This window comes from Saccoglossus kowalevskii, chromosome 7 (assembly GCF_978046115.1).
Source record: "Saccoglossus kowalevskii chromosome 7, keSacKowa6.1, whole genome shotgun sequence".
NCBI classification, from domain to species: Eukaryota; Metazoa; Hemichordata; class Enteropneusta; family Harrimaniidae; genus Saccoglossus; species Saccoglossus kowalevskii.
Window position 1 is genome coordinate 6,371,408 of NC_140647.1, and position 25,995 is coordinate 6,397,402.

At 36.1% G+C, this 25,995-nt stretch overlaps 1 protein-coding gene and 1 long non-coding RNA gene across 4 annotated transcripts; one reads left to right on the plus strand and one right to left on the minus strand.

Annotated features, from left to right (window-relative positions):
- Positions 1–354: 354 nt before the first annotated feature.
- LOC102803293 (uncharacterized) lies at positions 355–11,566 on the minus strand. Of its 2 annotated transcripts, none has more exons than XM_078007811.2 (5): positions 11,360–11,566; positions 8,997–10,078; positions 7,653–7,824; positions 2,177–2,300; positions 355–1,415 (listed from the first exon to the last, which is right to left on the minus strand). In XM_078007811.2, the coding sequence occupies exons 1-5, from the start codon at positions 11,474–11,476 to the stop codon at positions 1,270–1,272; spliced, it is 1,641 nt and encodes a 546-aa protein (XP_077863937.2). In that variant the 5' UTR covers positions 11,477–11,566; the 3' UTR covers positions 355–1,269. The 2 variants fall into 2 exon arrangements, with proteins under 2 accessions (XP_077863937.2, XP_006814418.3); XM_006814355.3 differs by lacking the exons at positions 355–1,415; positions 2,177–2,300 and adding exons at positions 2,944–3,401; positions 4,403–4,526.
- Positions 11,567–11,832: 266 nt separating this feature from the next.
- On the plus strand, positions 11,833–25,991 carry LOC144348580 (uncharacterized). 2 transcript variants are annotated; one of them, XR_013419852.2, is made up of 5 exons: positions 11,833–11,922; positions 12,261–12,400; positions 13,496–13,617; positions 16,976–17,367; positions 25,599–25,991. It is a non-coding gene; the product is annotated as an uncharacterized LOC144348580 (long non-coding RNA). The 2 variants fall into 2 exon arrangements; XR_013419851.2 differs by lacking the exon at positions 25,599–25,991 and having other exon boundaries at positions 16,976–18,800.
- The last annotated feature ends 4 nt before the right edge of the window (positions 25,992–25,995 follow it).

Consider the following 25,995-nt stretch of genomic DNA (forward strand, 5'->3'; position numbering starts at 1 on the left):
CAGTACATGTAGTAACGCAATCTAATATTAGAAAATGTATTTACACCCAAAGCACATTATTCCATATTAATTCCATTCATGTTGTACATGTACTAGGGATTACCACTCACGAAATAAAAGTTAATGCGTATAATTACTACTAATGTAATTGTACATACATTTACAATACGAGTGATTTTGTTAGGCTCCATTGAAAAAAAAAATTGCTAAACATGCTACACGCACAATTGATTGAAGTTGTGTGTATCCTTACCTTACTTGATTCGTACAGGGTGTGGAAGATCCTAGATGAGCGACCACTCTTAGTCGACAAATAGTAATAGACTAATACACAAACACACACCAACGCGATAATTTCGTCATGGGTACTAACTTTGGATTTGGAAAAACGAGATACCTGTAATTTTTATTTGCTCAATCAAATTGTAATTCCTACCGGCGCAAGCATTTAGCTTGATTGGTTTGAGTTCCGAGACCACCCAACATTTATCTGAACTTGCTCGGGTAGAACAGAAGCTGAGCCCCTTGGATAATAGGTAAATCTATCCCGGATTGGAAGAAAGGTGGACTACAGCTACGATCCCATCTTCTCGGGTAGAACCAATGCCGTCTCCAAATGGTTTTATCCTGTGTTTGCGTTTCCTAAAGAACCGCATGTTTCCCGAACATTGAGAAATATAGGATGTAAATCAATTAAAAGTATCTGTTACAATGAAATAAAAGTCACTGGCGGACAGTGAAATGCCGTTTTTTTTATTTTGCTTGGCTGGGGTAAGGCAGTTCAAAAATTAGTAGATTGGGAACATGCTTCAAATTTGAAATTACCAATTGGATTAAATGATGATCATAAGCATAACAATGATACCTGAAATGTTGTTTCAATTGGTTGATAAAATACTATGAGGTTATTACGAGGATACCTTAAAGTATGCACGAAGACATTACAGCGGGAGTATTGTCCCCATAATAACCTTATTATTATACATCTTTTCCTTCCAAGGATACATCATGGGAATGCCGACATCCAAAACGTTTAGAACAGAATCAGCAAACGTCTTTGTGTGGAGTCCGTTCAAACCCTAGTGGCAGCCAAGTTTCCTTTTATGGTAGGATGAATATACCCCGTAAAATACCGAAAAATTACGGCACGCTGTAACTTTTGGCGTTACGGTGACAGATGTATAATAACATATAATACTACATCTGTCTACAAAAACTATCCTGTGATTCTGTCTGACTTTCTATTTGGTGTCTGAATATAATGAATTACTATTTCATCCAAACACCAAGTTTTTTAACAGACTCTGGATACCCCGGTAATTGTGATAAGATGATTGTTGAATTGTTTGCTACTCGAAAGAAATCAACAAAAGTGGACCACACCGAAGAACTGCTTTTAATGAAGTACGTTGATCCTGAAAAAATAAACGAAAATAATACAGCGATCAGTTTATACTCATTTACGTGTTCATGTACACACATAACAAAAGCTTCATTATTGCTGTTATTTGTTGGTGGTATTGCTAGTTTGGCGTTGCTAATAAATACAGTATATGCTAGGTTGGACTAAAAGTATGAGACAATCAAGGTTATTGGTAAAGCGGTCACATGATTTGTTCTTACTCAGCATATTTCTTGTCCCTGGCGTAATTTTGTGTGTCACAGGATTCTGATGTCATAACATCCGGGACATTTTGAGTGTTGCAGACGATAAAAGGATGGATGACACTTTCCATATGTTCATTTTTAAACTGGGAATTAGTTTACGGACTTGTTATTTTGTTTCGGGATAATAAAACAGTTATTGTATTTGGCGTCTGCCAAAATCGAATGGCTGCTACATTTTGGCTTTGGCCAATAACAGCCACCTAGAGACAGTTCTTGATAACTGTCTAATATTTACCCCTTTGTGGAAATTATTTTTATTTTTTGTTAAATGAGGAAATATTAGACACAATAACTTAACAAACTATTTTAAACTTGAATCACTGCTTCTGACTGGAACTCCCTTCCACTCCAATGCAAAACAATAAACGCTGCCATGTCGCATCAAGACATTATCAGGAGAATATATTCCACGAATCTCTGTAGTCATTTGCAAGATGTCGAGTGTCATTAAAATGTGTGGTATAGTATACTTGCGAATCAATCACGCTACAAATAATTTTTTACTTACTTTGAGCAATCTCCTGGTCCACCAAAGAATATACATAATTATCGTTTTTGTATTTCTCTGGTAATGTGATATCGATTGCCTCTTTCGTGCCAGGCAATGTTTTCTTCATAACATTGATGAATTCCTGTAATTATTTAACCATAATATTAACGTCACATTCTTAATAATATCGTCCGACAGTTACTATTTTAACATTCGCCTATGCATGCAGCTACATATTTCAAAATGTTCTTGTATACCTAAGTACATATATTCTCAGATACATTATTCATACAATTTTTAATTAGCGGACTGTACACACGTTTATTTATTAGTTCAATCACATTAATTAATCATAAATCGATCACCTGGGCCTTTGTTTGTTGAGACAATCATCCCATTTCCTCCCCTCCCATCAACATTAAATATGGCCAATGATAAAGGCGTAGTGAACTTAGTCAAATACCAATCGATCGGTATCCATTGTGACTTCATAATAGGAGAATATTCACAACATGCCACATGTACTGTTTGCTCTGGTCACTTGATTATGCCGGGGATTACGTAACGTGGCACATAGTGTTTGTCATTTCGATACGGATAAGATTTACTCAATAATGAAGAGAATTAATATTATTAAATAATATCACTCAATGCCGATTTTGTCGTAATATATACAGCGCCCTCGTTACGACAACTGGTGGTTGCCGAAAAGTAGTTGTCATCTCGGAGTTAGCGAAATAAGAATTAGTGGAAAAGATAATGTTAAAAGTAAAAAAACCAAATACTTTTGTTTGTACGTGTATGAGTAGTTTATTTCAGCAAGAATATTGCATGGAATACATGATATTAGGTTGAGCACAAATACAAGACATAAATAGTACAATATTTGACAAATATTGATTTCAGTATTCAATTAAACATTAACACTGTTATTAGGAAAAATAAGAACATAAACTATTTCCCTGGTTTTTGTCAACGTGTAATTTAAATAACTACCATTTCCCTAGTAAAATTCAATGTGTTCATTGCATGAGAGTCACAAATGCAAGTTGTTGAAACATTTTAGAAGCTTATGTTACTTTAACTTCACTGTGTTATTAAATCCAGATATGAAGTTTCTTTACAGCTTCAGGATAGCCTGGCAGATCTCGCATGTCTATTGTTGGTTTATTGGTCGACACTCGAAAGAAAGCTACTAATGTAGACCACGTGGAAAACCCGCTTTTAACGAAGTAGTCTGATCCTAAAAAAAACATAGTAAGTAAAATAATGGTTAACCTTTTTGTAACGATATAGCTGCTAGATGAAATTTGGTCATTAATAGCACGAATTTCAAACAAAAACTAATCAAGTCTGCACATTATACCAAAGCATTTCATTGAAATATGTTTAATAGTACATGAGAAACAAGTAAAAATGTTTAAATTTGGTTAAATAATATGCAAATTAGGTAATAAACATGCACAGAATTGGACTGGACTATGTACCAGGTTTTATTGAAATGTGTTTAATACATGAGAAACACATGAAAATGATTAAATTTGGTTAATTATTCAGCAAATTAGGTATCATTATGCACTGATTTCAACCAAGAACTAATCAAGTCTGCGCATTATTTCAGAGCAGTTATGTACAACATTTCATTGGAATATGTTGAATAGTACATGAAAAAACGAGTAAAAATGCCTAAATTTGGTTAAATAATATGCTAATTAGGTAATTATTATGCATGTCATTTCAACCAAGAACTAATCAGGTCTGGGCATTATCCTATGTATCAAGTTTCGTTGAAATCTGTTTAGTAGTACATGAGAAACAAATGCTCAAAATCGGTTAATTGGTTTGCGAATTTCAACTAAAAACTAATCAGGTCTGCGGATTGTCCCGATCATCTATATACCACGTTTTATTGAAATCTGTTCAACAATACATGAAAAATAGATACAAATGCTTAAATTTGTTAATTAAGATGCAATTTATGTAATTAATATGAACGGATTTCAACCAAAAACTAATCGAATCTGAGCATTATCCCAGAGCATCTATGTAAAAAGTTTCATCAAAATCTGATAATTGGTTCTTGACATATAAGTGGAACAGACGCATAGATACACTAACCACAAATATTGTCATTGCGTGCTTCGCACACGGGAATCAAAGACGACTAATCACACAGAGATCTTTAAACTTTTATCGGGACGTGAATATATCTAATCATACAGGCAAAAATAATTTAAAACTTACTTTGGCATATTTCCTGGTCGACCAATGAATATACGTAATTGTCGCTTTTATATTTTTCTGGCAATATGATATCACTTGCATCTTTCGTAGAATGAAATCTTCTTTTGATAATATTGATGATTGCCTGTAATTGTTTGATCATAGTAGTCTTCTTATGTTCTACTTCTTACTCGTAAAAAGGCTTATTCAATGGAACTAAGATACAAACTTAATAGTTGAGTACTGCCTAATTGTGCTGTACTGAACCTGGCCCATACAAACAATTTAGGTCAGGGTAAACTATTTGAAATCATGGAGATGGCTGAAAAGTTTTAACCACTAAAAGCATATATGTGATATTGAGCAAACTCCAGAAAGAATAATACTAAAGTATAGTAATAAATTATAAACAAAACAGAGTTTAAGTAGTAACTTGAAGTCGCACTTTATCCATGTACATATCAGTAAACTACATGTTTCTTTCAAGCACAAACCCCCATTTAGTGGAGAAAAAACGACGTATGTGAACCACACTGGCACAATCACATGATCACTGTTCGTAGTTTGATATCATTGTAACCTTCTCGTTTCTGGTCATTGTGTTCTGGGCGATGAATAAAAAAAGGACTGGAGGAATTATTGCTGCATTTCTGGTTTCAACAGCGTAATAAACTCCATAAACATTTCCTGCTATTTTATTGCTTGTAAATGGTCTTGTCATAATTTCAGTCTGTATTTTGTTATATACTTGTGCCAGCATATGTGCTGCTGGTTTGCATATCTGTGGGATTGTTTTCTGCAGGATTGTGTGAATTTTAACCTCTTGTCATGGTTCAGCATATCCAAACGTCTAACAGGGTGCATCCCCTTCATAATAAACATTTCCAAAAAACACTTGTTTGTCCTCATCACAACAAGTTTGTGGAAATAAATCATACACGGTATAGTGTAACTGGCGTACCAGTGGATGAATGATGAAGGCTTGTATGTGAAAATACAATATTTATCAATGAGTTTTGCTATTGAAATAGCATCACACTGCACTCGCTGCTTGTCTTGAGATCGTTTGATGATTGTAAAAAGTGGAATATAATGTTTGCATAATAATACCACGTTCATAAACTAACTTTATCAACACCACTAGTACTCAAATAAGATATATTTGCTGTCTAATTGAGATTAGGATTATCATGCTGAGCTAATATCACTTATCACCATCAGAGACATTACATGTAAAATTCTGCTTCTGAATAAAAAATCTATATGTCTATATGTAGTTTGTTCGTGTAATTTTTTCAGTCATGCTCCTGCATACAATGAGAGATTTTTTGGTAAAGAGCGGGTCACGGGTGTGTCAGAATTTCTTTCCTCTGACATCTCCAATATGTGTTGTGGTAAACAAAACAGATGAAACGATGCGCCAATCATAGATCTAATCAGTACATTCTGATGGAACATTTCAAGATGATTACCCCGACTTGCGTGCTAATGCAAACACCAGGGCGTGTACCTGGCATCACTCAAACGCAAGGACGCATTTCTTCAAGCACAGATTCACCACAAAAACTTGATGTCCTATGCTTCATGATTCAAGAGATAACTTATCAATCCAAGGTCTACTCACTCAGGCTGAACATAGCACCATGTGGTTTCATGATGCGACTGGTTGTAACAATCAGGTGGCTGCTTAGCAACTGATGAATGTAGATTCATATCTTGACTAAGGAGTAGGAAGAAGTGCTACTAGCAAACATCTTCCAAAAAATAAGCATTTTGCACTTCTAAAGTTCCATAGTAATAAGAAGTTGTTCCCAATCACTGTCCATAATCTTGTATTTGGGGGGGAGGGGGTTATTGCATGCAACAAGGCGAAAAAAGACTGTTGCAAGAGCTGTGCACCAAAATCAGACTTCTGTAAGCATTGTTATACTCCAGACCAAAGGTGCAACTCTCATGTGAATTGTTGGAATGACTTCATTCATGCAGGGCCTGATCCCCACAAAGCTACACTCACAATGCACCAGGTTCAAGCATTAGTACACCAATGCGGGTTGCTGCTTAGAAACACAGTTCAAAATCTAACCGCCTCTAGATGGTGGATGGAATTACTCAACATAAGACAAGGAGTGCAGAATGAGGGTGTCTATTTACTTCCTTGACGAGGTATGGATCAAAGATGCTCTAGTCCGAAGTCACAACTTGACTGTGGTGGCATACATCACAGAGCATGGAGACAAGGTTCTCCATGTTAAGCTAGCTGGTGGAAAAGCTGTGACTCTGGTTCAATGAATTGGAAATAGAGCTAGAAGACTATCACCTTACGGTGATCAGAAACAGTGTGACTATTGCGATGTCATGGATATATGGACACTCAAACAACGACTGGCAAGTATCGTAGGGTACGACTCTGAACAATCAGTGTATGAAATTAATATGTCTCAAATGGTATGTGTCACATTTCACATGGACCATCAAGCAACCGCAATGAATGCAATGGCAATACAGTTAGGAATATATACGTGTATTCCCATTGATTATGACTGACACCAAATGTCATAATGACCATGACTATTCCGAATTGGCTAGCTAGACTTTATTTTCAGTACTCCTGTCATTATTATTAGCCCGTCGTTTGGGATTGAAACCTACCATTTTTGATTGAGGCTACTGGCAAACCACCCATATCTTGGCTACACGTTCATTCTATACTCAAATATCAAATATCGTATATGAGCTAGTAAAATACACAAATTAACATTAATTTTAAAGACAGTAGATTCTGTAGTTGTAAACAAATAAAGGTATGATATTTTATTGGCACCTAGTGGAGCTTAATTTCAAACCATCGACAAACTTTAGCCAACTTTGTTTATTCACGACATAAATATTGGTTCAGTAAGTGTATGACTTGGCTATGTAAAATTTCAAATCATCCAGGGAGAAATTTGTGTTTTTTTTATGTTTTTGACCTTCACATTGTCTCATTTCATAAAAGTTTAGCAAAACGCGAGCATGTATCTACAATCACTTTTTGTCTTACCAATCATGCAGTATCGGTACTTTCAAAGATTTAATAGAAACCTATTTTCGCATGGTTTGTTTTTTCAATTCAATTATGTGCAATCGTGATATTGCACGAGCATTAAACACATTCATACATGCATACATACATACAAAATATATGGTGAACTAAATTATCACTTTCCATTCACACCATTGAATAAATGTTCCCAACCAAAACACACACACACAAAAATAAATGTAGACTCACATTTTCATAGTCAGGTGCGGCTATATATAACTTGGTGATGTTCATTTGTTTAAGTCTTGTTGCCACAGCATTTGCAATTTCGCCACTCGCAGCAGTAACTATTGCAATTTCCTCCCTCAGTTTATCCCCACACTGTGATCGCAATTGATTCGCCGTCATTTTATTGCTGCAACTGAATTTAAAAGATAATAAATACATTACATAACTATAGCTGCAAGCAGCAATGTTAACTTAAGCATCAACATGCATGACACATTCCATTACCCGTAGCAAATGACGTCACAAGTTTCGCAATATATATTGGAAACCAGGTCCTGATTTATAAGTATTATAAGTACCAGGATAGTATTTTTACTAGAAAAATTGTTGATGGTTGCAACCAAAGCAATAATGGCGAAAACCTTTACATTCCTACCTATAAATTTGTGAAAAGCATTTGGCTGATTTTTTTTATATACTGCATTTATTTTGTGGACACATGTTAAATAAAAAGATGCAATAAATGTGTAACACAAATAAAAACGATAATAGCAAATTATAGCTGTTATTCTTAACATCACACGAATTACAAGTATATATGGATGTTTTTTTGGAATTATTGTTTCCATTGTTTCTAAAATGGTAACTGTCATTTTTGAAATAAAAAAAATGAAAGCAAACAATACGAGTGAAAACATAAAAAGACACAACTGAGAAATTTCAACATTTGCTATTTGAGTGTTTTTTGGCAAAATGCTCGCCATCCCAGTACATTTCATCAAAAACTCAAAAAAAAACTGTGAAGTAAATTCTTATAATTTTATATGATTTAGCTTATTTAAAGAAAACCAGTGGATGTGTATGTAGGACTATGAAATTAGAAATTAGGAATTTCATCCAAACAACAAACTAATATGACATGCATTGCAGTAATACAGCATGAGTAACTCAACATTAAGTTTGAATGTAGGTCATACATATATACCGCTTGATTACAAACACATTTGAAAATGACATGCATTACTGTTTTGGAAACTATCTGGTCAGTATTGGGCTACAAAGGGTAAAAGTCTTAAACTGTGGCTTTAACGTTGATAACAACTTTTAAGGAATCTACCACAGGTTAGCATCTCCTGCTATCTAGTTTCCCTATTAGTCATATACGTTTCATATTGTTTTGTTTTAAGTGTGGACTTTTGAAAAAAATTATATAAATCTCAAACTAGGTTATTAATATAATCCGATTGCCTATAACGAGAAGTTTTCAACGTGAAAATAGAAAGACAAATATCAATATCACTATCAATGGGTGTGCCAATAGGGAACATTCAATCACAATATACATACGTATACAAGGCTACTCACTATTCAGCAGATCTGTTACGCCAATGAAGGGCAGCATATGGTAATCCTCCTGATATCTGCTTGATGGCATCGGTAGCTAATTTTTGGATATAAGACGCTCTTATCAAGTGTTTGCGGATACGCTTTATAATATCTCGATATGTTGGTTCATTGACTCTAAAATAGTCTCTCAAATCAGTTACAAAGATAATACACTTGACATTCTTTGATACTTCAAGAGAATTTTGGGACAAACTTTCTTGATAATTTTGAACATCCTCCTTAGTAGGTAAGTGTAGACTTGGAATGTAAAATCCCAGTCTATACACATATCCATGATATGTCATCAACGCTTTGTCGCGTAAGTCTGTTCTATTAGGATATCCTTGTGGTCCGAGCAGAATATTTTCTGCAGTAAAATTTGTTCCACAAGTATCAATAAATTCATCGACTGTGGATAATTCCACAATTTGACGAAGTTTTGCGTAATCAAACGTTTCATTAAAGTTACGTTGTGTAAAAACATTTTGCAAATGGTTATTATGGAACGGTATTGTTACCAATGAACGATTCATTGACATGGCATTTATAATACCACTCACAAAAAACGAGTACTGTTCACAAGGTCCGCATGCATAATACATTAAAGGAAACAGATATCGCTTTGTTTGTTCCAATTGTGTTTTCTGTCCATCATCTTTGTTACTCCTTGCTATTGTATCCAACGGTTGTAAAGTACGATTACTCGAGTATTCACTGACTTTAACAAGTGTTGGTGCCGCCTTCTTCTCGGTCCCAGTGTGGGCTTGCATGATTTGACCATTCGTTGGCTTAACAGTATCCAACGGTTGTAAAGTACGATTACTCGAGTATTCACTGACTTTAACAAGTGTTGGTGCCGCCTTCTTCTCGGTCCCAGTGTGGGCTTGCATGATTTGACCATTCGTTGGCTTAACAGTATCCAACGGTTGTAAAGTACGATTACTCGAGTATTCACTGACTTTAACAAGTGTTGGTGCCGCCTTCTTCTTGGTCCCATTGTGGGCTTGCATGATTTGACCATTCGTTGGCTTAACAGTTGTAACGTGTTCCATTGAGTAATTCTACAATGTAATTATAGAACAAATCTATAATAAGTACTAACAAATAGTAATCAAAATTGTGAACTAATATTATGTATATTGGTCATGGCACCTCTTTTCCTGTGTTGAAGTTAATTTGTAACATTATCAAATCGTATAAATCCGTGAATGTATTTTCCATATTAAAAATGAGCACAGTTGAATTCTATATATTGGATGACTATGGGTCACTTATTCTAAATTCTATTCCTTGTATTCATGATAACATTATATGGCACGGGACTTATATACTGGACTTACAAATATGTGATGAAAGCTGCTTATGCAACACAGCAGCATTTTGCATAATTATGGCACAACAGCCGTTCAATATGGGGTTTCTTGTCAATTCAATTCGTATTCATTTGCAGCGACTTGATCAGATATAAGTCGTGTTGAATCAAGGATAATTCCGTGAGTGATTTTTTGTGTAGGTGTTGGCCATTTGCAATATCGGTTATACTATTGTGGTTATTATTATTATGAATAAATGAGAAATGTTATTATTACACCAGACAAAACAAATATTACCATATTTTTTGGGATAACTTGAGGACGGCGAGCGATTTTTTTTCTCCCAAAAGTTATAAGCGTTGAGTGAAGATTCATGTCCGTTTTGAAAGTCCTTTAAAGAACATTGAGGCAGACGATCATCCGATGTGTACTATGACCATGATCACACTGGGGAAGACGCACTGACAAATATCGGTCCAAGCTATCACTGTTTGTGAGAATCTCGCAGCGCTGCCAGCGTATTTGTTGGCGTAAATCCAACCAAAAATGAAAAATCCAAAATGCTATTTGGTACGTATCAGTGGGCCCGATAAATAAAGATTTTTTTGTCTGAACATGTTTATTTGTTTATGGCAAAGTAAACGGCGCCAGTAAATCACTATCGGTGAGTAAAACATTGTTAGACAGCTATGGTTATAATAAGTGATGATTATGTATGATTACTAAGTTATTAATGACGCAGCGATATATCAAAATAACATTAACTTTTGGTGTAATCTCACCCCGACCTACAGTACATATATTAACGTGTATACTGCCCAATTTTTCTATATTGATCAATTGTTGTTTTATATGTACAAGGAATCGACAATCGCAAAATAAAGTTAATACGTACAATTAGTGAACTTGTGCATACATTTACCATACGGGCGATTTTTTCGTTCGTCTCATGCTAGTGCAAAGCTATATGACAAAGCTATATGCCAAACAACTGCTACTTACATGTAAACAATTGTGACGTGTTCTTACCTCATTTGTCTTGTATATGGTGTGGGAAAACGTTGTTAGCGAGCGTTCACTCTGCGTCGACAAATAGTACGAAACTAATGCACAGACACACACCAACGTGATGAACATTTTCTTCATTTCGTTTTCGAATTATAACAAATCTTGGCATATATACTAGTTGAAGTTGCACGCATTCACATATATTGCAAATTGTTTACGTGTCTGTTAGCGTACAGATGGCGTACAGGTATACTAATCTATTTATTTAAAGTAGGGGTTGTCAGTCTCGCATACAAGAGGGTGACAAATTGAAGTATTATAATTTAAACTTTTGAGGGGTTTCTGTTGCATATAATAAAGCAGATGTACCTCACTATAAAACGGAATATCAAATGTATTACCCGCATCAAGCAGACATATGTTCATTAAAGTTATATTTTTTTCAGCTTCATCATCATAAAGCCACAGTATTATGCTCAACTTAGACAGTCCATACAGTGGATTAGTGGCACATTGGTTTATGCGTCTTCATGTTGCATCATAAAAAGGAATAAAATCTATCGATTTATGAAGTGTCACTGCAGGTATGAGAAGTGCTTAATTATTTTTTATACTCGGTATAATTTTATGTTGAGAAAAGGGGAAATTTAAGTTAAAGCCTTAAATAGATATTTGAATCACTGAATTATTGTTCGTTCAGCTGTGTAGGCGCATTGTGCATAGTCTGTACATCCTAGCATTTTAACCAGTCTGCTATAAAGTGTTTATTGTGACTCAATGTTGTTTGTTTCATTTCTAATTATGTAAAAACTTATGAAAGTTTATTTTCGAATATATGACACAAATTAGTATTATAATAAAGATATTTATTATTATAATTTAGTAATATTGGGCCGCTTGTTTTTAAACTAAAACTTGACAGCTCCTGGTCGTTGAATTTCAACTTGCCGGATTTCATGGTTGATTGACGTGTGTCTCGAGGAACTGAACAAAACCATGACGTCATATTATAGCCACACAAGATATTGGTTGTACGAGGTTCGGGATAGTTATAAAATAGAGGTATATTGAAGCTTATTTTATCATCACTTCTCTATTCCTGTGTTGAAGTTAATTAATATTATCAAATCGTATAAATCCGTGGATGTATTTTCCATATCAAAATTGAACAAAGGTGAATTCTTAGAAGATATATATTGGGTTTATATATAATGTATTGATGATGTCATTATATGACACTTTACGTATATCGATTGACAGGACTGACATATGATTAAAGCTTCGACACGTGCCAATAGCCATTATGCATAATTATAGCACAACATCTGTTCAATCTGGATTTGTTATCAATGCAATATATCTTCTAGCGACTGTATTCATAATCATCTATTGTATGCATTTACTTGATCAGATATAAGTCGTTTTTAAACGAGGATAATCCTGTGTTTACGTTATTGGGTGTTGTTGGCCATTTTGCCATATCGGTTATATTATTGTGGTTATTATGATGAAAAATGAGAAATGTTATCATTATGCCAGACAAAAAAAATATTCACCGTATTTTTTCGTGAAGAACTTAGGACGGCGAGTGCTTTTCTTCTGAATGTTGTAAACAATAGATAAAGATTCATATCCATCTTGAATGTCCTTTAAACGACGTTGAGACAGACGATCATCAGATGTGAACTATGGCCATGATTGCACTGGGGAAGGCGCTCTGACAAATCTCGGTCCCAGATCTCACAGTTTGCAAGAATCGCGCAGCACTGCCAACGTATACTTTCTTAAATCCAACCAAAATGAAAAATGTGCGATGTAGTAGGTACCAGTGGTCCCAATTAACAAGTGTTTTTGTCTGAACAGGTTTATTTTTTTATAGCAGAGTAAACGGCGTCAGAAAATGATCATCCGTAATGTAGAGAGAAAAACATTGTTAAACAACTATGGTTATATAATAAGTGATGTATGATTACTAGGTTATTAATGACGGGTATATGCAGCGTTATATCAAAATAACGGTACCCTTTAGTACAACGTCTTTCTGAAATGCAGTACAAGTTATATAGTACTCGTATACTGTCCAATATTTAAAAAATATATTTACACTCGATGCACATTATTTTATATTAATCCCATTGATGTTTTTGAATATTTCAGATTCAGATATTTCTGAAACAATTTAATTAAAGAATTAGAGATTGTTGCATGCCGAAACTAATGCCTAGCCATGGCCATTTATCCACTGATACAAAACTGTTCAGAAAGATGAACTGAACAAGGTGAGTGAATATTATTTAAATTTTAGATCATTAATGTTAACATTAATGTTTGCTGTAGAAATAGTTAGTATCATGTACTGATTTCTCGCATGCTTTAATGTACATGCTTGGATGTTGCTTAACTTAAGGATACCATCTTTCGGCTACATGGCGTGCCTTTACTGAGTGTTGTTGCTTTCTAGAATCAACAATGAGATACGTTTGTTTTAGTTGGAAACATAAATGTCAAACATTAAATCACGTTGGTGTTTTATGGAGATAGGTAGACAATGCTGTTTTGGACGATAGATAAGTTTTGAACATAGAGTGAATACTGGTAATTGTATTTATCAGGTGCAGCCAATGGAGGTGTTCATCAGAAAAGCTGTCCCAAGGCAAAACAGCCTTTAGGGCAGGGTATAATAAAAACAACGTTTGGGGAAACAACATCTGCTAAATGTGGGCAGCCGTGTGCTATCAATAACTGAAAATGCGAGCAGGGGAAAGATGAATTTGATCAGCAGGAGGGAAAGACAATTTTTTTTAGGTGGAGGGTAGCGTATGAACAGCTTTTAATTTCCCCTCTTTCCTTTATATTAATTAGCATACTTCAAAAGTACCATAAAATATTTGTTCCCAGAGAATTAACTATTTAAATTTATTGCTCGTTGGCTGCACCTGATTTATATGATACAGCGTAGATATCGGCCACCAATGAATATGTTGACAATGACTTCTTAATAAAAGTGAAATGCGATAAATACTTCATGCCATATACAATTTACCTTTAACACACTTGACTCATCAGGTCTAAGGACGTTGCTGCAGGTCAAATCGTGCAAGAATACATTATGGCTGAAACTGGTGAATTAAAATTGTCATATGCACTTCTTTCCAGGAGGGGTGCTCGGGTATGCGCATACCCCTTAAAAAATCACAATTTTCTGAGTACTGGTCGAGTACTGTAAGTGTCTTGGGTGATCCGGTGTTTTTCAAAGTCATTGGCACGAGAACAGGCACTGGTCTACCGATCACATTTCTCATGTTGTGTTTTTGGTTTCGAGAAACGCGTGAAAAACACATCATTCGTGTAATTCTTTAGATGAGCCGAGAGTCACTCTTGCATTCACAGTAAGAGCACCGTTTTACTCCCATTGTAGCGTTTTTGTACAGTCGATATTGTTGTGTGAACGGAATACAATGGAGTGAACAATGGCGCTGGCGTCACTAGGGGTAAGCTGACCTGTATGACTGGTTGCAAAGGACGCGAGATCTCGCAGTGAGCGGAATATGGGTAATTGGGTGACGAGTTTCAAACACCCGAGAACATCTCATTGTAATTCATCGGTAGCGTGATCGTCTGAGTGTCGGTGTGACTGCGTTCTACATTACCGTCGTCGCCAGTGTTACTGGAAAATACACCGTTATTATGCAAAGAGCGTGATCGACTGAGTGAGGGTGTGACTAAGCCCTGCATTACCGTCGTCGCCAGTATTACTGGAAAATACACCGTTATTATGCAAAGTGCCGTTTTCATCAAGATAAACTGTGCGTAGGTGAGACCGTGTCCGATCGCCAGTATTATATACGTCCATTGTTGTGGTTATTTGTGTTATTACGGCTTCATAGGTTTATGCATGCATGCTTCTATGTTAGACAATTATCTACATTACTGAATTAGGTGCTTCCCATTTTTTCTTGTAATAATATAAAGTCATCCACTACTCATTGTAACCAAATAACTTTTCAAATAGTGATTATTATTTATAAAAATATTTAATATGATGATCGTCATGCAGTTGTTCGAAACCATGTTTGGAATACATTGAAACAAAATGTAATACAAAATGAAACAAAATGATGCTCTTTGATCATATTTCAACTTCAACCACTTGGTCAATTTATATATTCTCAGATGAGGCAGTTCCAATCCAATAAAGTCATGATGATATATATAAATATTCATGTTCTTTATTACGCGAGGGGGATGATGTTCGTGAAAATGATGGACCAACTATGCTCCCCATTGGAAAGCAGATATGTTACATTTCTACGATAAAAACCGCTATAAATATTTAATTTTAGAACATAGATTAATTTCAGGTTTGGGATTGAATGGAATTTACTTATTTTAAATACTTTTACCTGATGAAAATTGTATTATTTTAGAATGTCCTCTCATTAATTGCTGATGGACAGAAATAAACATTTTCACGCAAGTTGAGTTTCACGATGGTTGAGTTTTCAATAAGGGTTAGACTTTAATATTTTTTGTATATGTTTGTATATGTATAACTAGCTATAAATTTACAGGATATATAGTGGATAATATTTGGTAATCGTTATCCTAAGTAACTAACAAAAGTAGCTAGACGTTTCGAGCAATGGCTCTTTAGTGATAGCATTGACTCCCATGTTTAAATGTATAGGTAGAACATAAGAGTAAGTGTAAGAACATACACAGCAACTATAACATGAAATTACTAAATGTTTCCACAATAGAACATATAAAGCGCATTAGGTAGTAAGCTCAAGGAAATAGTTAAACAGTTTGTTAACGGCAGAATGTGGTTTCCTCCCCCACACGCCTGGACTGATTCTCGTTGCTATAACACGTACACCAGAAATGGACATATACTAGAATCAAAATGATATGAAACCGAATAAACGATGTTTCTGTCTAGTTTGTCGTAGATGCTCAGAAAACCGATCCCCTAATTGACGAATTGTAGAACCAATATAAAGTTTCCCGTATTTATTACGCGAAATGCAATGAACAACATTCTTTGTAATGAATGAATGCATTATTCACCACGCTCTTGGGACCAAATATACGATTAGAGTCTGTAATAAAAAGACAAGTATTACAACTGGGTCTAGTACACGAGACAGAACCATATTTCCCGGGGCCTTCCCTTTCCCAAGTATGTTCCAATAACCCCCCAAATTAGTGTTACGGTGCCAGGCAGTAGTTGGCATGTGTAGAAATGTGGAACTAGTGTCTACGCTGGTCTGTAAAATGTAAAAATGTTTGTACATTATATTTCCAATCTTGACGGGTAACACTAACGAGGATAGCCCAATAAAAGTGGATGAAAGTAGGCGTAAAATAAGATGTACCAATGAAAACATGTCTTTAAATTCAACATAGACTTATTTTGAATTGAAAAATGTGTTAATTTAACTTCCATGTTCAGCTTTTTTGGTATACAAGAAATACATTCTAAAAAGCTGCATTTCATTGCTTGCAAAATACAAGTTCTAATTTCTGCTTTACCGATCTTCAGAAATACACTGACTTGCAAGTTCTTAATATGAGTCAAAGGGGTGGTAGTATGGTAATTCTTGAAATAAATGGATTGATTCTGTTCCATTGCAGGACGTATTGGGAACCGCACACAGGAGGATTCGTTCAGACAGCTGACCGAGGAATATTAAATCTTTGTTTAACAACATCATACCAGCTGGAGTAGATGTGATTTACATAACCCATCGGTCGACAGTGTATTTTGCAGCAGTAACCTGTTTGAACGCTTCAATGTGGCTCAACTTTACTTTTCCCACTAGGGGAGTAGTGTCGGTTATGCTCACTTTGATGGCACGAATGCTGTTGAACTTATCAGACAGAACTGATTTTTACTTTGGTGTAATTTCAGTTTAATTTCCAATACGTTGAGAAAATATTTTGATTGAAAGAATATGTCTTCCTGTGTATTCGCCAGATCATGTCGACTGTCTTACTGCATGGTGTATACACGTATATGACTCCAGGTTTGTGACATTAATTTTTTCAGTGGTGTTCTCAAATATCCATTGCTTTGGCGTCTTATAACTAAATAGCGTTTCGATCGTAGCTCTTTTGAGATATAGGTGGGAGATGCATCTGAAATCTGGTTTCCATTCAGGTACAAGTCGATTTGATCGAAGAGTGAATGCAAAGTTCACGGGCGCTACAGCAGCATCCTCAGCCAATTTTCCCTGTTGACATTTGTGACTTAATCTTGATGTACAAAAGTGTATAACCGATATTGATGTAGTCCAGCTGAAGGTCTCACGATGGGACCATCAGCTATATTCGTAAGTGGGTTTACCCGTAACTTCTTTTTTTAAATATTTGTCTGTGTCAAAGGGATAGTAAAGATATCGGATTCCGTCTTGGCGCATTTGCAGAAATGATCAAGTACAAATGCCATAATGTTCAGTCGAGATCTTCTCCTCTTCTTAGCCTTGTAAAAAGTGGTCTTCTTCTTTTTTATGACGCTTCCACAACCCATTTGAGAGGATCTTCTGAATAAATGTTCTCACACCAAAGTAGTAATTTGATGACCGACAGTCTTTGCTCTACCCGAAGTGTCATTTTAGAAGTTTTCTTTTGTACAACATCAACTAGAATACCCAAACCGGCATCGAGTGCTGGTTATACAGCAGCTTCCAGGCCTTTGGTTTATAGAGGCACTGCCAATCTTGCCGGTCCAGGCAACATGCTTCCTGTTCCATAACCATTTTTACATCCTGATTCATGCAGTAGTTTCCCCAAGTATGTAGTGTAAGGTAGATGTCTGTTCATTTGACATCTGAATCAGAATAAAGTATGGCTTGTTGTAAGTGTGATTGATGTTATTATCACGGGTTCCGTCAACGTGTTCAAGAGGTACTGAGATGGCAGCAACCATTTGGTGTTTGACTATGTTGCAATACACGTAGAGGGAATACAAAATTCTAATGTTGAACTAATGTGTGTTATATTCGTAATCAGTGTATTTGTGGGAAATAACAGTTTAGCCTGTTCACCAATTAAGATTACAACACGCTCATTCAACCACAACTGTCACAATCTTTGAATCACAATCTTCCGAATAGCATCTAAAATTATATTGATCGAGTAGTAGTAGGTTGGATTCAATTTCAGATCTGTGTAATCTCCAAAACTGGGTAAGGCTTTGTAGATCCTATTTTGTTCATGTACGACGTTGTTCCATGAATTTGGATAGTGGGTGTGAGCCAATGCTACTTCCTAATTGCCATCTGTCGAAAATGTTCTCTGTAGTATTTTGTCAATGTGTTGTCTGGCCTTCATGCTTCTCCTGCGAAACACTTTCTCCACAATGTACATTGCATCATCTTCCTTTACATAGATTTTTCCGTTGTAATCAGAAATTCAATAAATGTGCGTGTTGAGACGTCCAGCGACTGTGAATACCTGAGTTTATGTCACTGACCTTTTTTCTGCTTATTGTACATAACAAATGAGGTTTTTTTTATGCTTCTGTGATAGGTTGTCGATATCGTACCATATCGTACTATATTGTGAAATATCTGAACGTTTTCCCCTTGATGGTTCTTTTGTACCTACAATGCTGGCTTTAGTCTCATTGCCGGTAGTAAATAACTTAATGTCTCCGCTCTTCGTGTAATTTTGGAAGAGTCTGTTGGTCAATTCCCTTACTCTGTCTGCGTGAAAAACTGTGTGTATTTTCCAAAATGCCTCGACCAAACTCGCTCTACTTTACGACAAAAGCATATTTAAAAAAGACGTCAATACACATCATACACTTGTATCGTTCATTATGTCTGAATATCAAGGAGAAATCACATAGATCAGCCTCCCACTGCTCTTCCACTTGGAAAATTACCTACCTTCTTTAAAGGAGCATCTAGTTTGTTTGTGCAGGGTGTATGCATCCTGTTTACTCAACCACTTCCTCATGCACGTCTTGGTTATGTTTTGCTCGTTTTGTCTCTTTTATGGCAGCAAATTTAAGCCATAAGCCCCTTCAATGACAGCGTCACCAGTGGGTGATTGCCATGAGGTTCTTGCGTGGTGTTAGTGAAGGAATTTAACATTTCCGGGGTACAATTGCTTAAACAAGAAAATGTAGTGCATGTTGAGACTGATGGCTCTTGCAATCGATTGCCTGCCCTAATGAAAGAGATTTCGTAAAATCAGTATCATTCATAGGTTTCAATGGTGAGATCCCTTTGTGAAAAACCGCAGAACATCAGATTATCTATCACCACAATGTTTCTGCCAATATATTGTGATATGGCTACGATAAAATTAGTTTGAGGCACTTCCTTCATTTCCACATAGGCCGACTGAAACTTACTGTCACACCAATAGAAGATGATATACGACAGTTGTATTATGATGCTGTCACATTGTTCTAATATATGTTGGAAAGGTCTTCCACACACAAGAGAGGCAAATGGGTATTTCATTCTTGCATCTGATGATATGAAAAGACCTAGCTTGTTATCACATTTTTTACCATCATCAATATAAGCTGGAATATGAATATGTCCATTTTAGCAGAGCCTATGTCAATGATATTGTCAAAGTTATAATGCATGAATGGAGGCTAACCATTAATTTCAAGTTGATTTCCGTGATTGAGAGTGAACCCGTTAACTTTGCTTTGAAAATAGTTTGTTGTTCGCCTTAAAAAGTAGAACTGTTATATAAATCTTCTTGGAGGCAAAACATCACACTTTAGTTATGACTGTTGGGTGCCCAACTGGATATCTCAAAGTCTTTTTGATCTATGGATAGATACTGCATAAGTCAACATACTCTATCTTTTCACCATCCTTGATCTTGTAATACAGACACAGGGCATTCGTACGTGTCAGCATCTTTATTCAATGTTTTTTTCATATTCCCTCAAACCTTGTAAATAGAAGTGTGCATGGAATCATGGGAAGAAACGGTGTGTATTGCCGTGTGACTGTCATAAAAGTGATTGACAGGTCATAACTGTTTACAACTCTGGAAGGATAATTGGAATCTACCAGGTGTGCTTGTGATTTACATAAAAAGGATGTTTACGATCTACTAACTCGCCTACGTGAGTGCCTGCATGTCATTGTGAAACAGCTGCTGACAAGACTACATTGTGATTGGCTCCTATGGAAACCCAGGTGGTGTACCTGAAACTTCAGTCATCATTCTGTGAGGCGGTTTTAGTTCGAATAAAGGTAATATAAGTCGATCGATACCGATATCATGCTTGAGTTGTGTGAAGCGGATCGAAATATAATTTCGAAAATCGTGTTATTTTCGGGAAATTTCGATGTCATGGTGTCAACGCTTTCCTACCTTTGCCTTGTTATAGAGGGCTGTAAGCCAATTTTTGAGGCTATATATCACGAAGATAACGTTTGAAAAGTTTCATCATGAATGAAGATAAAAAAGATTTTGGTGTCGAGCAAATATGCATTTGTTACATCCCCTGGAATAACCTGTATAATATGTCGTTGTGTACCAGGGGGGAGTTGCATGACACGATTGGTTGAAATACTCGTCTCATTTGCATAAATTAATATTCATGAGCAATGAAAAACTCGTCTTTTCAGTAAAATTGTGCCAAAATGCTTTCCGATAGCATAAATGTTAGTTCTAAATTGATTGATTCTATCGTTACGAGCTGAAAAAATAATCGGAAAAATGATGTAAAGGTAATTTTTGAGACACGTTTTCGATCAGACTCCAGCTAACTATTGAAAGTAAACACAGGTTTTCTCTTTACCATAGCAAGTTATGAAATTCATGGAGAATGCAGAGGCACAATTATATTTCACTCTAGTACTATTGCTCAAAATTGCTCAAAATTTTTTTGGTGACTTTTATCAGTGACAAATTACCTAATTAGTAATAATAACAACCTTTATTGATATCGTATCCCTTCTGGGATCTAGATTAGAATACAATAAGGATATAAGGAACAATAAAATACATAAGTAATAATAATAATAAAAAAGAAATAAATAGTAATACTGTGAAAATATTATTATATAAATAATTTTATGGTGTTATTTTGAGGCAGCTGGTAAATTGCTTTTCATGAAATTCTCTCTTTTATTGAAACAGTCGCTGATAAACTTGGCAATTGCTTGGACGGTTTCAGAATTTTTGTTATTGAGAAGTGCTTTCAGATTAACGGATAAGTTTACGTTTTCAAACAAAGCATCTCTTTCAAATTTGTACTGGTTACAATTGAAGGGGAAGTGTTCTTCATCTTCAATTTCATTGGAGTCACAGACAGGGCATGTTCTATTTAAGACATCTATGTTGTGATATCGCCCAACTTCAATCTGAAGTATGTGGGCACTTATCCTCAGTTTAGTCATAGATGATCTGTGGATGGGGTTTTTAATAATTTCAAGGTATTTTTCCAGTACAAAATCAGTTTTCAGCTGTCTGTAGGTACGAAGTTTATTTTTGTGATTAGTGCCTTTATTGTCATTATGCATTGTTTCTGTGCAGTGTTTCTCAAACATATTTTTTAGTTTTTTTTGTAGCTAATGGGATAATACTGGTTTTTTCGCAAACATCACTAATTTCCAAAAGGTTCAGTAATTTTTTTATGCCTGTGGTCCAATTACTGACGTTTTCTTTGTCCAAATTGGTGCCAAGTTTGTAGGCCTCAGAGATCAGAGTGGTTTCATCCATATGTTTTATTTTCAGCCAGTAGTTAATCATACGTTTGATGCTTGAGATGATAAGTGGATATCTTCCCAGTTCAAGTAAACATGCCAAGTTTGTGGCTTTACAGTTTACTTGTAGTAGGTACTTGCACATTTTGTGATGTAATTTTTCCATAGGCAAGGATTGTTTAAACAAGTCTGTTGAGTGCATATTAATAATATCGCTTGCCCAGATTTCGCTACAGTAGAGTAAAATTGGTTTAACCATAGCATCAAACAATTTCAGATGTGTTTTGATTGGAATATTTGGGTCTGCATAGAGTAATTGTTTTAGTTTAAAAAGTGCCTTCATTGCTCTGTGACTAAGGTCTTCTTGAGCTCTGTTCAGTTTACCAGTAGCATTGATTTTAACACCAAGGTAGGAGTATGATGAGACGTTTTCCAATTTTTGGCTATGCATTTTGGTATGCATTTCAATGAACCACAGTGTGTGTGTGTGCATGCGCAGTTTGAAATGGAACAGATTTGAACGCAATAAAATCACGCGTAGAACTCGGGCTCCAGCAACAAATTGTGGCGTCAAACTGGTTGTCGGTTGAATTGTTTTGAAATAGACATAATTTTGGAGCCTGTATTTGTCTATGAAATGTTTCTAAGTTTTGTTGAGGATTATTCTGTAAAGAAATGGCTGAAATTATTTTATCTGTTCGTAAACGGGACGTTGTTGCTTGACGATGGGCTACGGACGACTGACGTCGAAACGTTCCATTCAGATCAGATGGCGCCCTCTCGTGCCAATCCCCCCCCCCCCTGTTGTGTACATTAAGGTGAAGGGGTTGTCACCTGCGATCGCGCGGGAATTGAGTCCCAAGCGACAATCTTTGTATCACACTCTCTTCCACTCGCATACTTTGTCGGTGCGACCGGTCCAATAAACAGACGTGTAAGCAAGTTTCGCCTCTACTCAGCAACTTCGCGATTTGTAAGCAACTTCCTCGCCGACTTAGTAATTTCCGTGCATACATGCATATATATCGCGGCGTATACTGAATCATTGATGGGTGTTCATTGATACATGAAAGGGAAACAAAAAATGAACCGATTACCTTCGTTTAATAGTAGAGGACACATAGAGATCGTCCTTCGTTGTCTTTTCGTTGCCATGGGTCTTATAAACTGAATCAGCACATACACTTACACTCGACGTTTACAGCGTATTTTGGATATAAAGAACTCAATGAACTTCATAGTGTTTGTTTTCATAGATAGCCAAAAGCCATTAAAGATTATCTCGAGACATTGAAAACAGTGTTTTCTAGCAACATGGAATTATTATGACCATGTATATTTCACTTCGCCAGCAGAAAATGTAATAATAATCAAAATAGCACAATTTAACCCAAATCACGAACATTTTGGAACTATTATATAATAATGTATTACTATGTTATCGGTACAACTCGGGGGATATTTTCTCCCTTGTTGTTGGAACCATTCCCGGGAACATCTGTTGCCTATAACACGGGTGCCTTTAAAAAAACAGTTTCTTAAAACCTCTGCGGTATATACCTCACTCAGGAGCATTGAATCAAACATACGCCATCATGGGAGCATCTGTTGCCTATAACACGGGTGCCTTTAAAAAAACAGTTTCTTAAAACCTCTGCGGTATATACCTCACTCAGGAGCATTGAATCAAACATACGCCATCATGGGAGCATCTGTTGCCTATAACACGGGTGCCTTTAAAAAAACAGTTTCTTAAAACCTCTGCGGTATATACCTCACTCAGGAGCATTGAATCAAACATACGCCATCATGGGAGCATCTGTTGCCTATAACACGGGTGCCTTTAAAAAAACAGTTTCTTAAAACCTCTGCGGTATATACCTCACTCAGGAGCATTGAATCAAACATACGCCATCATGGGAGCATCTGTTGCCTATAACACGGGTGCCTTTAAAAAAACAGTTTCTTAAAACCTCTGCGGTATATACCTCACTCAGGAGCATTGAATCAAACATACGCCATCATGGGAGCATCTGTTGCCTATAACACGGGTGCCTTTAAAAAAACAGTTTCTTAAAACCTCTGCGGTATATACCTCACTCAGGAGCATTGAATCAAACATACGCCATCATGGGAGCATCTGTTGCCTATAACACGGGTGCCTTTAAAAAAACAGTTTCTTAAAACCTCTGCGGTATATACCTCACTCAGGAGCATTGAATCAAACATACGCCATCATGGGAGCATCTGTTGCCTATAACACGGGTGCCTTTAAAAAAACAGTTTCTTAAAACCTCTGCGGTATATACCTCACTCAGGAGCATTGAATCAAACATACGCCATCATGGGAGCATCTGTTGCCTATAACACGGGTGCCTTTAAAAAAACAGTTTCTTAAAACCTCTGCGGTATATACCTCACTCAGGAGCATTGAATCAAACATACGCCATCATGGAACATCTGTTGCATATACACTTCCCAAACACATACGCGCGTACTGCGTCATAAAAAACCGATGCAGATGTTTTTTTGTATATTGCAAACTATTAGCTCAATTTTTATTTTTCAGGAAAATTCAATTTAAAAATACAACATATATAAATGATACAACATACAATATTTAAATTTTAAGACTATGCAGTACGCGCGTACATGTTTGGGAAGTGCGCATGCTCGGGTCTCAAAATATCCGCATAGATGGATTTGTAATTTTGCTATGGTATTTTGATTTTAAGTCGATCGATAGTTTCTACCGATATCATGCTTGAGTTGTGTGAAGCGGATCGAAATATATAATTTCGAAAATCGTGTTATTTTCGGGAAATTTCGATGTCATGGTGTCAACGCTTTCCTACCTTGCCTGTGTTATAGAGGGCAGTAAGTCAATTTTTGAGGCTATATATTACGAAGATAACATTTGAAAAGTGTCATCATGAATGAATGGTGCCAGCAAATATGCATTTGTTACATCCCCTGGAATAACCTGTCTAATATGTCGTTGTGTACATTAAGGCGATTGCGTGGGAATTGAGTCCCAAGCAACGATAACAACACACACTAAAAACGCAAAGGCTCGTGGGTAGATGCTTGTTTTTAATCAATGACAGGAAGGCGCAGGTGACGACTCCCCGCTTTAATATTCACACTTTATTTAGCATAAAATTATTTGTGTTTAAACATATACCCTATATTACAAAAGACAATTGCAAAACATGACTGAAAATTGAATTGCAAATTTAGAGATTTAGATATATACTTCTCAAAACAATTTATTAAAGTAACACCTGAGTTTTTACATCAAATACGTTTGGACCATGTTAAACAATGTCATGCAACTCCAATATTGCCATAATGGCAGTTTTTAATCTGCCACACATGTCTAAATTCGTGGTGAATGCTTCACTGATGCCACCATCAGACAGCACAACCAGATTGGTGGTGGCAGCATCATGGTATGGGTTGGCTTCAGCTACCACCAAAGGATCCCTCTCCATGTTATTGATGGCAACTTAACTGGATTTCGTTACGTAGACGAGATCCTGCAACCTATTGTGTCATCTTGTTTACAGAGGATAGAAGCTGTGGCAGTCCTACAGGATGATACCGGTAATGCCAGACCACTCTGTGCACGTTGTCACAGATTTTCTATGCCAGCACAACATCAACAGAATGGATTGGTCTGCTTATTCACATGACATGGAACCAATTGAACATTTGTGGGATCAACTTGGTCTTCGTGTTATGGGCAATCATCTCTTACCAGTGGATCGTCGTCAGCTAGCTCAATGGCTGATCCAGGAGTGGCAAGCGATACCACAACGTTCACTGCAGAGATTAGTGACATCCATGAGGCGACATTGTGTTGCATGTGTTACTGCAAGATATATATATGGACTAACAGATATTTTCACTGTGTGTGTTTAATGTAGGCAAAAACAAACAATAAAATACAATTTACCCAAGATG

What these genes read in the sequence shown, in the direction of transcription:
- LOC102803293 (XM_078007811.2), bottom strand. Translation starts at nt 11,476, where the DNA reads ATGAAGAAAATGTTCATCACGTTGGTGTGTGTCTGTGCATTAGTTTCG. An exon ending in CCATATACAAGACAAATGAG is followed by an intron (nt 10,079 to 11,359) that starts GTAAGAACACGT and finishes ATTACATTGTAG; the next exon opens with AATTACTCAATGGAACACGT. An exon ending in GGACCAGGAGATTGCTCAAA is followed by an intron (nt 1,416 to 2,176) that starts GTAAGTAAAAAA and finishes TTATTTTTTCAG; the next exon opens with GATCAACGTACTTCATTAAA.